At 42.9% G+C, this 15,878-nt stretch overlaps 1 protein-coding gene across 1 annotated transcript in view; it reads right to left on the minus strand.

The window, feature by feature from the left end:
- Positions 1–15,448, minus strand: part of nxn (nucleoredoxin) — a 60,731-nt gene extending 45,283 nt beyond the window's left edge. The window contains exon 1 of the mRNA XM_055045686.1: positions 15,050–15,448. Within this exon, the coding sequence (XP_054901661.1) occupies positions 15,050–15,358 (309 nt within the window). The 5' untranslated portion in view covers positions 15,359–15,448. The remainder of the gene's footprint in view (positions 1–15,049) is intronic.
- Positions 15,449–15,878: the final 430 nt, after the last annotated feature.

Below are 15,878 nucleotides of genomic sequence, written 5' to 3' on the forward strand. Positions count from 1 at the left end.
ATGTCCTTCCCCCCCACACCCACATCTCCATTCTCATTGTTCTGCTCTGAGAAAGGTCACCAATAGCAGCCCGCTAGCGAGAAAGTGATGCCAAAGTGCTGCTAATTACACTCTGATGCCAGTAATTTCCAAGAATAATTACAGCTTACAATATGAACACATCTCCACCCTTCAGGCTGATTTTCTCTCACCACAATAAAGTCAAGAGGATTCCTCACATTTCCTCAGGGGGGAAAAAAACAAACAAACAAAAAAAAAACCCAACTTGAAGCTTGGACATTACAGCTGAAATCCTTCTGTTGTAGATGAATCTCTGCGGAAAGTTTCTCTCTTTTCTCTCCCAGAACCTGGAGAACAGCGGATGGACGAGGGATCATTCAGTTTTTGAGGCTACAGTTGCACCTCTCTTGTTTAGGTCCAACTTACATTATAAATGTGCATCAGACGCAATAATTCTTCAGTTTTATTGCCCCTCTTTGGTTGCTGTACATACCTCTGGCTCTTGGTGAGCACATAATTACAGAAAAGACAGATGAGATGAATAGGTATGGGGCTTTGGAGAGACATTCCTGAAAGGAAACCAGCATTCGGTTTCTTTCTGCTTCACTTCATCGGCTTTCTGTTGGGGGCAGGTGGGGGCAATTATTTTACGCGTACAAACACATGTATTACTGCCACACCTATATATTTAATGTTGTCGGTTTATTGTGCTTCAGCTTATAAAAAAAGAAAAAAGAAAAGAAAAGGCGGGTTGTCTAGGCTGCTGGAGCGGAACGAGGTACCTTCAGAGCACACCTGCTGGCTCTGAAATGAGCAGGTGGTGAGCGACATGGAGGTGAGAGGTGGAGGAGAGAAGCATTTCGTCCACATTTATGCACTCCCCTCTCCTGATTGAGATTAGCGCCATACTGCGATAAGCCGCCCCTCCTCCCCCCAACAAAGGATCTCCGGATGCATTCGCACCAGCTCTGTTTGGTTCGCTTTGATGGAACTCTAGAAAGTCCGGTTGGTTTGGGGATGAGCAAATGCACAATCGAACCGATAAAAGACCAAACAAACCAAACCCTGGTCCACCTAAAACCCAAGTCTCGGCTTTGTTAAAACATAATACTGTGGGGTATTGTGGGCAGATTGAATTAGAACAAACCCAACAGTCCAGAGCTAGCGGAGAAAAAGCCTCCGGTTTTTAACCAATTTGACTCCACTCTATTTTTGCTTGAGGCCCATGTTTCGTAAAAATGCCTCGTAGCATAACCGTCCGAGTCATATTTTGGCCAAGTTGAAATATCTTTATTACTCTGACCTCCTTACAGTGCTATCTGGCTAATCTGACCCATTTTGAAGCCCCGGTCGAGACAAAATATCGGTTGCTGTCAGAAAAACTGGAGACTCCAGGATTATGAACGTCCTCTTAGCGAAAACACCAACGCAGACCATGGAGTACCAATAAGATGTGATTCACTGCAAAGCTACAGAATTTCCAGGCATATTTTTGGCTTTAATTTTAATGACATAATGAAGAGTTGGAGTCAATGTTGGTAAATGTATAATTTGTAAACGACCGCAATCTGTTTTGGGGATAAAACGAAACTCCTGCTGAAGACAGACCTTCCCACAATATCGTTATTGATTTTGGATCTTTTGTACATTTCGGGTAGCTTCTTGGACGGTGATGATGCGTCTTAAAATGCATCTGGCCTTCAAAACACCAAGGGCAACTGCTGGCGGTGTTTGCCTTTCTGGGGTATAATGGTTGAGTGTTTCTGCATATGATAGGATTTTGATTTAAAAAAAGGAACCCTGATTAGACACTAGTACACATTTAGATGAACCAAGTAAAGACAAAAAAAAAATGTAAAAAATAAAAACTATCCATTGAAATGTTCACACAACAAGAAAAACACATTTTAGATTTTGTTCAACAAGCAATAGCCTCAATCTTTAAAAAAAAATCAAAATGGTTCTCTGATCAGACTCAACATTTTTCCGGAGGAAAGGAATCCAGCCCCATCTCCGTGTGTCAGTAATCTCTTTCGAGGCTCCTCTGCATCCTTAATTGCCTGGACACTAGTGTCCAAAGAGGCTGCTTTCGTTCCTCGGTGAAAAGACGAGACCTCTTCTGCTCCTACAACAGGCTTAAGCTGATAAACCCTCTTATTCAACATGGCCGTGGGATTGGCACTGCGAGCAAATAGATTGAGCGAAGAAAAAAAAGAAAAAGACTAATCAAAACAGTGATTAGCCTCCAACGTGGAGACAGAGCTAAGCCACGGCGCAGCCTCAGCAGGAGGTCTTAAGTCCAAACAGAGAGTTTTCTGATAAATGTCTCCTGAAGTGCAGCAACATACGCTGGGAGATGAGAGGAATGCATGTGGTGTGGCGCAATTTATCCAACAAAGACATAGCAGGAGGGGTGGAGGAAGGAATAGACCAGCGAGTATCGTCGTCTCCAGGCTCGTTTTGGACTTCTTCGACCACTTTTAAAGACTAATTATTTCCCACAGTGTGTTGGCTGGCAGTCTTAGTTCATCTCATGAGTCTTCCTCTTTATTTCCAGCTCCAGTTGCAGGCAGATCCTCTGCCGATGCCTCCATCAGACCTGCTGTTGCAATACTTCAGAATTGCACAGGTGTCTCAGCAGCAAGGTCAGGCTCTGGGCTTCGTATTCAGCTGCACCGTGTACAAAAAACTAATTCAACACCCATCTCCTCGCTGTGCTGAAGGATACAAACCAGAATTCAATCTTGCTAAAAACATCATCTCGCGCAAATTTGGCAATTAACCCTTTCTTTAAATGTTCAGAATCAGATGCACAGGGTCAATCTAAGAAATGCTCAGTTTTTCATAAATGTTTACAAATTATTTTTTTCCAATTTCAAGCAGAGTCTTTTTCCAAATGTCTAACAACTGCATTAAACAACTTCTCAAAGACAAGTACAACTCTAAAACTTGACTGCTGTATGTGAGCATCAATACCAGCTTTAGTGTGACCAGCCTCCTCCAAGATGGCGACTGCAGAAGTTAACCGACGCAACAAGCTAACTTTTACGTTGCCTTTTTTATTCTAAAGGATCCGTGCAGTGAGCACATATATTAAACAAAATAAGTTGTGTGTATCTAGTAGCACTGAAACCAAGACCCATCATGTGATGACGTGAAAAATTATGCATGTCGCTTGTATGTAGTAATTAGTATTTAGACAAGTGCGCGCCTTAGGGTTTCAGCTGATGCATACAACCCAAATATTCTGGAATAAAATAAATAAACCCACCTCAGAACTGATAATTAAGTCCTATGAATGATTCCAGGGCCCCATTGTTTACTGTCCTACTTAGCTTGCCCACCACTGACCCTGACTATTAGTTCACACATTTGGCCCCAACAGTCATGTGACTCAAATACACACAGTATACAAAACATAACTATATTTAATGTCAAACTGCTATATTGTTAAAATGAAAACAAACCCAGCTGCAGATGTTTCTGCACATTTTGATTCAGAACTGAAAACAAAAAGACATTAAATGAGCAAAATTCAACAGTGCTTGTTCGTGTGCGCCGTCTCCTGGAGGAGCCGCGTGCGCCTGCAAATTATCCCAATTGACTCTCTGGTTATTAGAAAAATAATGAGCCACCTACAGGCCAGGATCTCTGCTTCAACGGGACTCTCCTGCATTCCCCTCCACTCTCTCTCTTGATGCAATGTGCCAATTTAGCAAGGCGAGCATTTAAATAATCCTCCTAGCGCTAGAACGCAGTCGAGTTGCTGAGCAGCGAAATAAACTACATTTACAAATTCTTATATGCTTAGCTCTCGCTGAAGCTTTCAAAAAGGAAAAACAAGATAAATTCTTAGCTGCTCCACGAGAACTGACTTAAAGTGCCGATTCAGCGATGAACTTTTTGGGGAAGCCAAACTGGACGACGTCCGGCCTCATTAGAAACACAGGACTGCCTCAGCGTCATGCCGGCCTCAGCGTCATGCCGGCCTCAGCGTCATGCCGGCCTCAGCGTCATCCCGGCCTCAGCATCATGCCGGCCTCAGCATCATCCCGGCCTCAGCATCATCCCGCAGGAGATTAGCGGCTCGCTGTAAACGTGCCGCCTGTCCAACAGCAAACCGAGGATCAGCCATCAGTAAAGAGCCATTAATCCGCATTATGGAGGGACCCACATCAAAACGTGACATGGACATAAGCTGCTAGAAACACAGATGACGGCGCACGAGTCGCATGTGAATCAGCTGTTTGGAATTAAGAGGGAGACTGGATCTAATGCAGTGCTTCTCAAATAGTGGGGCGGGCCCCCTTTGGGGGGCACGGTGCGATACCTGGGGGGGCGTGTGATCCTGAGGAACAGGCTTTTTTTGGCCAAACTAGTATAAAGTGTAATTGCGCACAGTAGGCGGCAGTGGCGCTCTCATTGTTACTTCTGTCACGTTTGCGACAGTGCAACATTTTACGACTTACAAGACAACAGGTTTGCCTTGGTTAGCAGTGTTAAGTCAACAAAAAGCTCCGACTGCGTTCTGTCTATGGCCTCCGTTATTCAACAACCCCCAACATGAAAAAGTTTTTCACAGGGATGAAAAGAAAAGCGGAGAGAGACAAAGATAATGAGACAACAGAAAGTCAACCGAAAGCTAAGAAGAGGAAATACGACGAAGCGTATTTAGCGCTTGGCTTCACTGTGACTACAGTTGGAGAAGAGGAAAGACCGGTGTGTTTGCTGTGTCTAAAAATGCTCGCAGCGGACAGCATGAAGCCAAATAAATTAGCGCGTCACTTAAATACGTTACATCCCAATCACGCCGATAAGCCGCTAGAGTTTTTTCAGCGAAAAAAATGTTAATAAGGAAAAAATGTTATGCAGAGATGGATAGTCACGGTGGGGAGTGGGGGCGCGAATAGTTTTCTTCTTGCTAGGGGGGCGTAACGGAAAATAATTGAGAAGCACTGATCTAATGTCACAGTGGACGAGGAACACGGGAGCACAGGCGTATTTACACTGTTGCCAGGCCGTTTCTGTGGGTTTGATAGCGTTTAGTTTCTTGACTGGCAGGGGGGCCGACAAGCGTCTGAGCAGAGACTCATGCTGTCAGAGAACCCAATGTATTGATCACAAAAGCCAAGAAACAGAACAAATTCAGATGAATTCTGAACTGTATGTTGACCCTTTTAGAGGTTGTGTGACATCTTAACAGCATAGCAAATACAGTTTTGTCTTCGATCTGTTCAAGTTGTTCACTGTGAGCAGGACCTGCTTGTGTTTCTGTGAATGTTTGCTAAATATCATTTCTAAATGCTGCAACTCTGACACAACAAAGGCTGCCATTAATGCTAATGCTTGTTAGCAAGGCCGCCATCGACAGAGGATGAACAGTTGTCCTGTAACAGCAAGTTGTTTCTCCGCCGTTAGCACATACATGAGCATGATTCATCTTTATTTATTCAACAGCTGTAGGTTTCAGCAAGATGAATTGAAGACTTTTTAATGTTGGCTTGAATTAAATTTAAGGCCAAAAATATTAATTTTTGGGGGAGGGGGGATTATCTGGGGATGCTGCTGGCGACAGAAGTGAGCTTGTGGCAAAAAAAAAAAAAAGAACTTCATCCAGCCAACTAGTGAGACATTTTCAGACCCAGGATAAACACTCACAAAAAAAGCTAGTTAGTGACTGCATCGGGTAACAGAATGCCACTAAAACTTTTCCACGACAGAAACTATATATATGTATATTAAGAGTCCTGCTGTGACAAAATGTAACACCAGTTATTAATGTATACAAGGACAACTTACATTTTTCAAATGAATTTAAGACATTTAAGGCCTTAATTTTAAATACATGAGTGTAAGATTTCTTAAGACTTTTGAAGGATGTGTGGACAATTTAAAATTAAAAAATATTTAAATTCAACCTGTTTCCCCTCCCCCCCATTTGCTCCTTATTTTAACTAGGTAACCCATAACAAAAGCTAGTAGACTGAAATGAAACCTTTATATAGTGACACATTTTTTTGTTTTTTTTTAAACAACCGTATCAAGTCATCCTTTTTCTGTGAAAACCTGCTCTTGCCGGTTGCCTGATTAATCTCCCGGTGCCACAAGCAGCAGGGCTGGTGCCAGGGTGCCACGCCGCTTGCTGAGACACTGGCTCTCTGTACGCCGAACCCATTTCAAGCAGGAGCTGCAGGAGCACTTACACTTGGGTGAGTATGGCACAGAGGCGGGTGGAGGAGTGGTGGGTTGCTGTTTGCATATATACCACTCTGCTTCCACTCAGTCACATGGATGGACTCCATGGAAACAAACAAGCAAAAAAAAAAAAGTTAAACGTACAAATACATCTTAAAAATCAGTGCCATCACTCACCGACAGGGTTAATAAATGTAAAGTGAGTGCAGATCCATCCGTTATTGTCGCTCATCATTTCGCTTAAGAAACACAATCAGTGGCGATGATGAGGAGGAAAACTGGGGAAACCACGAGAGGCAACATTCAATCTAGGAAAGATAACAAAGAGGCAAACGAAAGACGGCTACGGATGGCAGGATGCCCCTGGGGGCGGCTGTGAGGTTATTATGGTGGGAAGGGCAGCTGAGCTGTTGTGCGGGGCAATTACAGACTGAAAGAGTCGGCTGACGGGTGGGATGGGGGGGCAGTAGAGGCGAATCTAGACACAGCAGCATTTTTAAAAAAATACGAAGCTGACCCGGACAAGGTTTGCTTCGTCAACTGACCGCCATGCGCTTACCCTCATGGGAACCTCGTCTGTACAAACTGCCTGTATGTCATCACCAGAATGTCAAATTATTGTAACGCTGGACTTTATTCTGCGCTGGTTTTGGATGCTTTCACTGGCTGATGCGTTAGTCTGCTTGTTGGACGACAAGCGAATGAATCATCTGTTGTTCTCATCCGGAGCTGCAGCAGACACTGTGGCGAATACATCAGCCGTGTCTGTTATCCTTAACGTCACTCCACTGTGGAAAGTCCTGCCTGGAAACCACACGGCGTCCAGCGGCGGTCCAACTCGAGGAGGAAGGTTGGGGCCGGGGGAGTGAAGTCAGATGGAGGCTGCGGCCTTACGGATATTGCGTTAACAACAAGATAACGGGAGCAGAGAGGATTTTACGAGGCACACAGAGTACTCGCAGTCCTTGGACGTTTCCCCATTTCTCTCCGCATCGCGGCTACAAACTTTGACGTATTCTGGTCTGATTTTGGGTGATCAAAAGCAGTAGCGGACAGCTTCGTGGGTTATTTTACAAGTAAAAATGGTCAAAGTGCACCACTTATTTGCAATTTGTCCCCACTAGTCAGGACAACACAAAGTCTAATTTTCACCTCACGTATAATGGCTTCAAGCCTCTACTACCCTGCAAAAACACAATCCTTCCAAAATGGTTTTTCAAGTTTCTAGTGCAAACATTTTATTAAACCTGAATTAAGACAAAAATAACTTTTCAGAAAGACGGATAAGCTTCAAGTGTATCTGATGTATTCCCTGTATTTAGCTCCATGCATCATCAAATGGTTCTCCTGCTGCAGGGCTGAGAAAAGGCTTCACCAACTCAAATTTAAGACTCTTTAAAAACCTTTAAGACGATTATGTATGGAATTTAAGATCTAACTACACAGATGTACAAACACTGACAAGCCGAGCGGCAACAAAATTGCACTTACCCAATCGATAGCAAAAACAAGCCAGCTTGCCAACAAGGGTATTCAAGCAGGTATTTAGCAGAAGCCTCAATTGTCTTGAGTCACAAAACACAACAAAGACCATAAAACATGAAATTATAAAAAGTGTGAGTCAGTGAAGCACATCACAATCCCACCACTGTTGGCTCTGACTGGGCATCCAGACTTTGCAGATAATGCAACACAAAAGATGTTGCTGTTGGGTTTTGCTTTCTGTCATTAGCCTCCTCCTTGTTATGACAATACATGGTTCCATGAACGGTGGATGTAATGTTATTCTTCTGCGCATGCGGGTCACCTGCTATGTGGACGCAGCCTAAGCTACGTACAAATTAGTGACTTCTGAAGGCAAATGTTTTCCATTGATTTTAGGGGAAATGTTAACAGAACTTGTTAACTCTCAAAGGGTAAACCCCGGGAGCTGCAGTTGTGATGACGGCCTCATTGCTGCCACCTCCTGAAACATCACCTTGTAAAGCGGCAACAATGGCCGGAATGGTGGAAGCAGAAGGCATCTTAAGCTGTGTGGTGTGAGATTGGACGTTGGGCGCAGCCAGGCCCCTCACAGACAGCCTCGGTCTGCTGCCGTACCCTGCGGCCTCCAGCGCTTTCATTGCAGCAGGTGTCTGCGCCGAGCATTCTTTACATAAGCTCTTGTCAAACATGGCGAGCAGAACGCAGGGGCCGTCACAGCTGCACAACAATGGGAGTCAAACTACGGCAGCCGGAGGATCTGAGGCGAACCCTGACATGAAAGCAGACGGAGCAAACTGAGTTTATAAAAAGCGATTTAGAGAAGCTGAAGTGAATGGACATTGTGATTTGCCGTCTCAATATCATCATGAGGCAACAAGGTACAAGGACACTTTACTTTACAGCTGTTCAAGCCCCATAGGATTGGTTTAATTAACACAGGATGGGTTATGACTGCACCAGCTGTACATATGGAGACACACTGCAACTTGTCAGTTTTTATTTATAATGCATGCACACAAAAACCAATTGCAAGAATTTAAAAGTTTGTCTTTTATATGTCTGTTTTTTGCTTGTGCAAAAACCTTCATGCCCTGGACTGCAATAAAAACAATGGATTTAACTAAAAAATATATATAATAAAAACCATTTCGCAAGATATTTTTGTTTTAAGCTATTAAATCTTTAATATTGACAAACGTCAACAATAAAGACAACTTTAATATCTTTAGTACTAGAGATATTGACGTCTTCGTTATGAATGAAAGGGGTTTTTCCCATAAGTGAAATAACATGGGAAAAGTTAGTAAACTAGAAATACTAAGATAAAACTAAGATATTTGCACTAGAAACTAGATAGAAAATACTTGGGGAGATTTTGTGTTTGAGCAGCATGACCCCTGAAATGAACTACTGCTGAGGCCCTGATTCAATTGATTACCACTGGAAATAAATATGTTATGTAGAGAAACAAAAACTGATTTTGCAATTAATCTGCAGATTGCAATCATATATATATATATAAAAAAAGAAACCCCGACTGATCACTGTATAAGTTCAGAGTTTAGAGCAATGTCAAGATGTTAAAAGACAGTGAAAGTGATAACAGAAAAATAAAACTCAATACGCCTTATTGAGACAGTTGAGGTCTTAAGCTACATGAAGTAAAAGCCAAAGGAAAACAATGGATCTTGCAAAGTCTTAGAATTTCTCCCCATTTCTCCACTCAAGTTGGTTCGTCTGACACGTGCAAAACGCTTCTAAATATTAGCAAAAACAATTTTAGAAGAAAGGGCAAATAAAAATTGGTTGTCTTTTGTATTTTTCCACAGTTCCACCATCTTATTTACTCTTTAAACAAAATAAAATACATAAATTCATAAGCAGTTTAACCGAAACCATTTAGGCCAATTTAATGACCAGCAAAATCTTAACACGTGTTCCCATGATTTACTGCTCAGGGTCAAATGTCTTTCAGAGAGTATCGGTTTCCCTGTTCAGACTGCAGAGCTCACATTTCCTGGCATCAGACACCGGCGTTAGGGAATCTGTGCTATAAATCTAAAAAAAAAAAAGGTGCAATTTCACACCTTTGGCGTTCAGCATCGTTACGCTGCAATTTAACATTTTCTAATACTTTTCCTTCTGTTAGAAATTGCTTTCATGGTTTTTGTTTATTGCAAGATTTTTTACATCACACTTGTTTTAGCTATTGAAGTAAAGATAAAAAAAGGGACTCCTGTGTCAATATTTAGCACATTTAATTCTTCAAAAGCAATGAGGAATTGCTAAAGCTAAATTGGCCAGTTTGACCAAAACACAGGAAATTGATGTGGCTCCACAATCAGTTCAAGGTTGTAATCAAGCTTTATATTCTTTCCCCCCCTAACATATCAACAATAATTGATGAAGATGTTTTGTTTGCTAAACATGAGACATCTTAGCTAAAGCCAACAGCCGGATCAAGAACCTGTAGATAAAACATTTAGCGCCTCCTTTGAAGCCACTTCTTGTGTTGGCAGGATAAGGAGGGCTGCGACACCCGATGAGCGCGGCGCAATAACGATTTCAGCAGGCGAGGGCCGTGCTGATGAAAGGCGTCCTTAACCTCACTCTGAGGACCGTCATCACCTGGCGGGGGGCCAAGCAGCAGAATCCGACAGGGTTTTCACCTGTGATGTGATCCCCCGTTATTATAACGCAGTCAGAAAAGTCTCTATGCGGTGTAGATTTGCAAGATTTCAGTTTTGCACAACTCCAGTGATTGTCAGATCTGGACATCTGCTTCCACTCAGCAGTAATGTATTCAAACAAAACAGGTTCTGTGCTTCACTGAAATTTGTTCTGCGATCTTATGGTCTTGTAAGTAAAATGCATTCTGTTATCGACCTGAGTGTCTCTGAAAAACAAAAAGAGATTCTCCAGGTCAGCTTCGTCCCAATAACAACCACTGTTCAGAATTTTGGAGCAGATTTCAGATTTTTGTGAAGCTTTAATACGACAAAATGACAAATGAACATTAAAATGGCCTTCCTGCCAAGAGCGGTCATGAATTATTAACATCGGGGGCTGAGGAGACGTCGGGTCCTGTGTGAGAGAGCAGTCACTTTAAAACGGGGTTTTATTAATATTTTAAGAAAAAGACTAAATGAGAGATTTAAACCTTTAGCATCTAATATAAGCAAGTAGCATTGTTAGCGTGATTAGCCCTCGTCTGCCGTCTGTGATGAGGGCCAACATTTACAAACATGTAAATGTTCAATTTACATGTTCATGACACGCTGGAAGCATACATCAACAGCAGAGAAATTAAGTTTGCTTCCTTTAGCCTTTTGTATGTGCATTGCAAGTCTTGCTCTCTCTCACCGTTATGCAGTCTGAATTAAAACACAGCAATGCAATAGAAACACTGTTTTGTATCACGCCGGGTTGTATACAACAATGCACTCGTTAGCATCAAAAGTTTGTAATTGGAACGTGTTGAATCCAAAGCTTTTCTGTTAAATCATAGACCTATAATTTGTCCAAGACACGGCATGCATAGAACAGATCATCACTCCAACGCCTCGACAAGAACCCTAAACATTTACATGGGATTTTAATTTCATGTCTTATTCAATGGAAACACAATTGCAAAATTGTGTTTTTTCAGACATTGGCAGAAAATCCACATTGATTCACGCACTTTTGTAACGGAAACGCAGCTACCGTCGGTGAATATAGACGTTTATTCATTGCTCTGCAACAACTTCCATCTCAAAGAGCGTCGTGGTCAACTCGTCTTGGTAGAACTTGGCACGACGTGTCGCTGCGCGATTGGAAAAACGTTGGGTTTTGGATCAAAACTGAACCTTGGTCTGCTTCTGGTCACCAGTCATCCCTGCCTGAGAAACTCCATTGTTTAACCCAACAATTTATTTTCTTGTCTCTCTTTATTTTTGTTGAATTAATACCTCTAGTAGAAAACTGAAAACTTAAAAAAAAAAAAAATGGATATAGTGAGAGTAAGTCATGGGTGGGTGAGCAGGACGAGGGGAGGAAGTGAAGTCAGTGTCTGATGTGGGCGGTGAAGCGTTGGAGCTCTGGACAAAGGACAGGGGAGCAAAAAATAAAAAAAATTAATTAAATAAATAAATATGCATCCTTCACCAAGAGATGAATTCTCCCTGATCAAAGGAGAAAAATGAAGTCAAATAAAATTAAAAATGAAGAAGAAAAAAAAAAGCAGCAACCTTAGAGCAGCTTCTGCTTTTCTCCACCTCCAAACTTAAAGAGCCTGCTCTGCCTGGACGAGTCCTGCACACATGAATCCAAAGACAAAACGATTCATTCCCCTCTGGTCCCAGTTAGCCACTTCCTGTGTCTTCAAGTCAAACAAAAGGCAGCTAATTACGCCTGCAACCAATGACAGCGTTCATCATCATTTGGTCTGCTAATTATTGGCTGATTATTTTCCAGTTTGTCAGCTAATTGTTTTGGCAAGGAACAATTAATGAAATCTGTTACTCAGGCTGGAGCTTGGAAGGACGGGTCATTTTATTTAAACTAAAAAAGAAACGTAGTAAAATAGAAATGCTCGAAAGCCAGCAGCAGTTCAAGACCAATTACAGAGCTCTCCAACATTTTGTCACGTTGCAACCACAAGCCTTATTGTGCTTTTTTTTTTTTTCAAATTGAGGTTTTATGCAACAGACCAACAAAGACAAAAAGCGGCGGCCATTATTGTTGGTGGAAGATATAAAAGGTATTAATGAATTGGATAAATACACACAGCACTTTTCAAATTCTCAGCTGCGACACAGAAGCTGAAAACAACGCGGTCCACCGCATAAAAAGATTTTCTATTGTTGCCGGGGTTTGAGAAACATGTCAAAGGGCCAAACGAGGAGTTGATTTTGACCAACAACCAGTTTAGAACAACAAAAAGAAATTCAGTTACATCACTTTTAGATATTCAAGTGAACTAACTTGTTTTTTTCCCCCACCAACAGCGTTATTTGTATTCGTGTGGCTCCTGATTGCTGTGACAAACGGTTAGAGTCATACAGGTACCTAGAAAAAGTAGTAAGAAATAGTTTTTATCGTAGCGCCACAAAACCTTGCGATAAACATTTTAAGCCCATATTGCCCAGCACATAGTAGGAATATTTCAAAACGTGACACAGAGCTGGACAGCTGCACACTGCAACACGAGGCCCAGATAGACAGACGGACAGCGGGCGGACCACCAAGAAGAGCGTGAACAATGCCCATGCCGATGCCACAGATATTTTCCGCTCTGGGTTAGAGAACATAATGAGGCTGCAGTGCGACGGTGGACGTGCTCAGCTTCCCAGGCCAACCCTCCCCGCTTCCTCCTCCTCCTCTTCAATCATCTGAGCCTCATTCAGACCTGGAGTTCATTATCAGGTGCAACGGAAACGATCACCGGCGATCAGAAAGAATTTACAGGACAACGTTTCAGTCCAAGTCCTGCCAACATAGCAAACGGCCAGGAAGGCAGCTCTGGTTTGACTGAAACAACGCGATTCCTTTATGGGAACGTAATGGGAGACGGGAAATCGTGTTGAAGCGTTTCAGTCTCTCAAGCTCATATGTTAACGTAATCAAATCCAAAAGACAGTTTTACAGTTTATCTCGTCGTAGAAAAACGCAATAAATCACAATGAAAATCTCTGCCAATGTCAGAATTCACACGCTGACACATTACAGCTGATTCTGGATCTTTTTTACTTTTTTAAGTTATATAGATATGCATTAGACTAAAGCTGTAATCAGGACGTTTGCCTGGCCTCCAGGCACTGCATAGCTACCTGCAACATAATCCTCCGCTCCATTGTTTGCAAAGACCGCCAACATGGCTGGGATATAGTGAGACAGAAAAATGCATTTGTACAGAAACTTAAAAATCCACCAGCATGGTGTGTGAGGAGGGAGAAAAATAAATAAATATATATACATACACATTTCCATTGGATTGTTATGGCTGAATTATTTTTGGAAAAAAAAGCAACATTTTGTTCACACAAATCCAGAGGTAAATATTCAGCTGCGTTCAAAGTTAGAGGAAAAACTAAACCTTATTTTCTCTAAATTTGAGCTCATTTTGAGAAGCTGTAGCAAGTTTGCAACAATAAATAAATAAATAAATAAAAATGCAAGATTAGAGATGCATCAAGGGATCAGCTAGAATCTCATTTTCACCTGATCGACTCAGATCGATGAGCTGCAGGACAAATACTGGAAATAAAAAAAATAAATACCGCATTTCCTTCCTCGCATGGGTCATAACTAGAAACTTCCTCCTATTTTTATCTAAAAACAGCATGCAGTACGATACACATTTTCTGGGAATTTAATAAGAAGAACACAAAATGGCTAGCAACGTACGCTTTGATGCAGAAGCTCTGATTTTCTATTTCTAGAAGCGGCTGTCTCCAACATGCAGCACATTTGGCTTTTATACGTTTTTGTTCCTGGAATTGGAGAGAAATAATACAAGTAGAGTTTGTCAAAAATGGACATCAGTGGGTCACACCCCCACATAAAGCCTAGACAAAAGACTTCCTGCCAGGAAAATGAACTAAATGGTGTATTTAAAAAATATATATATATATATATATATAAAAGGCAAATTTTTAAAAAAGAAAAAAAAAAGTGCTTTCAAATTGATTCAAATCCCCCAAATGTTTTGGGGGATTTTCTTAGATAAAAAACAAAACACAAAAAGCTGAAAATATCACACTGGCAGCTTTTTAGGCCTTTGACTGTACAGCAGCTACCTGAACTGAATGGACAAATAACAACAAAAAAGGCATTAAAGGCCATAATCGTCCTCTTATTTTCCATTTTTCCAGCCTGTCTCTGGGTAAAAATCATTAGTGTGTGGAGAGCGGAAAGCCAGAAGGAAGTCCAATGTGTTTCCCCTCCTAATAATAACCCAGGAATGTCTGCAGCAGCACATTTAGGTCCAGATAGAACCGGATGAATTAAAAGTCTGGCTCATTTCTGCAGACCGCAGTTATTAAACGGACTGATTTGTTCAGCATAATTCAGATAAAGTTATCAGCAGTGGCATCGCGCTTTATTCCCCCCCCCATCAGATCCTGTGGACTGAATCAGACTCAGCTCAGAATGGACTCGGTGTTTTAACCCATTTGGGTTCATTTTATCTGCTGTTGATAATCTGCGGGTATCATGTCAGATTACGGGCTAATTAAAAGCAGATTGAGTCAAACTGAAGCCCGGATAAAACGGCGAGGTTAGAAAAAGAAAAGAAGAAGAAGAAGTATAGGTGTTTTGTTTCCAGTGGCTCCCGGGTCACTTGTGACCAGGGGTCCGGTCTGACCCGGAGCCGCCTGGCCTCTCTTACCTTTTTGTGTCTGTCTTTGAAAGGCAACGCGGGCCACGGCATCTCCTGCAAAAAGTCCTGCCAGTGCTTCTGGTCCTGGTCGGACGACACGAAGACGACTTCTAGCTTGTCCCTGTGCTCGGACGCCTTCTTGAAGCGGCTGTAAAACTCGCACAGGCTCCCGCTGAACTGCTTGCACGGGGCGTTCAGGCTGCACCCGAAGAAGAGCCCGACCAGGGAGAGCCTCGCGCCCAGCGCCTGCACGTCCACCTCGGCTTTCTCGCCGTTCACGAGCCGCTCCCCGAGCAGACTCACCAGGAACTCCGACATCGCGGCTCGACGCGCTCCGGGAAACACGCAGCCACACGCAGGCACAGCCGAAACCCCCCTCCCGCTCCCTCTTCAGCCGAGGCTGCTGCACATGTAACCGCGGCGTGTGTTCGTGGTGGTGGGGGGTATGGGGGGTAGAAGGAAGTGGAGGAGGCGACACCCAGCACGGTCCTTTCACCTCCACGGAGAGCCGAGGGGTTTGTGAGGCGAGCTCCGAGCCCCGGAGATGAGGAGAGAGGCGTTGCGGTTGTGTGGGCTTCGCCGCGGCTCGGCTCGGCTCGTCCCTCCGCTCTGAGCGCTGTGCAGGAATGCGCTGCGCTTAAATCTCCCGGACTGCAACAGAGAGAGAGGACTCCCGTTCAGCGGGAACTCGCTCATTGGCACCAGCTGAATAAGACTTCCACTTCTCCCGTATGAGGGGTTTAATGCAGGAATACCTAAAAAAAATGAGGCGAAATTAGACTTTGTTTTGCTTTTGTTCTCAACTTTCTTATTTCAATATTTCCACTGAGGCGAGTGT

The sequence above is a fragment of the Poeciliopsis prolifica genome, unplaced genomic scaffold, assembly GCF_027474105.1.
Source record: "Poeciliopsis prolifica strain line A6 unplaced genomic scaffold, Auburn_PproV2 SCAFFOLD022, whole genome shotgun sequence".
Taxonomy (NCBI): Eukaryota; Metazoa; Chordata; class Actinopteri; order Cyprinodontiformes; family Poeciliidae; genus Poeciliopsis; species Poeciliopsis prolifica.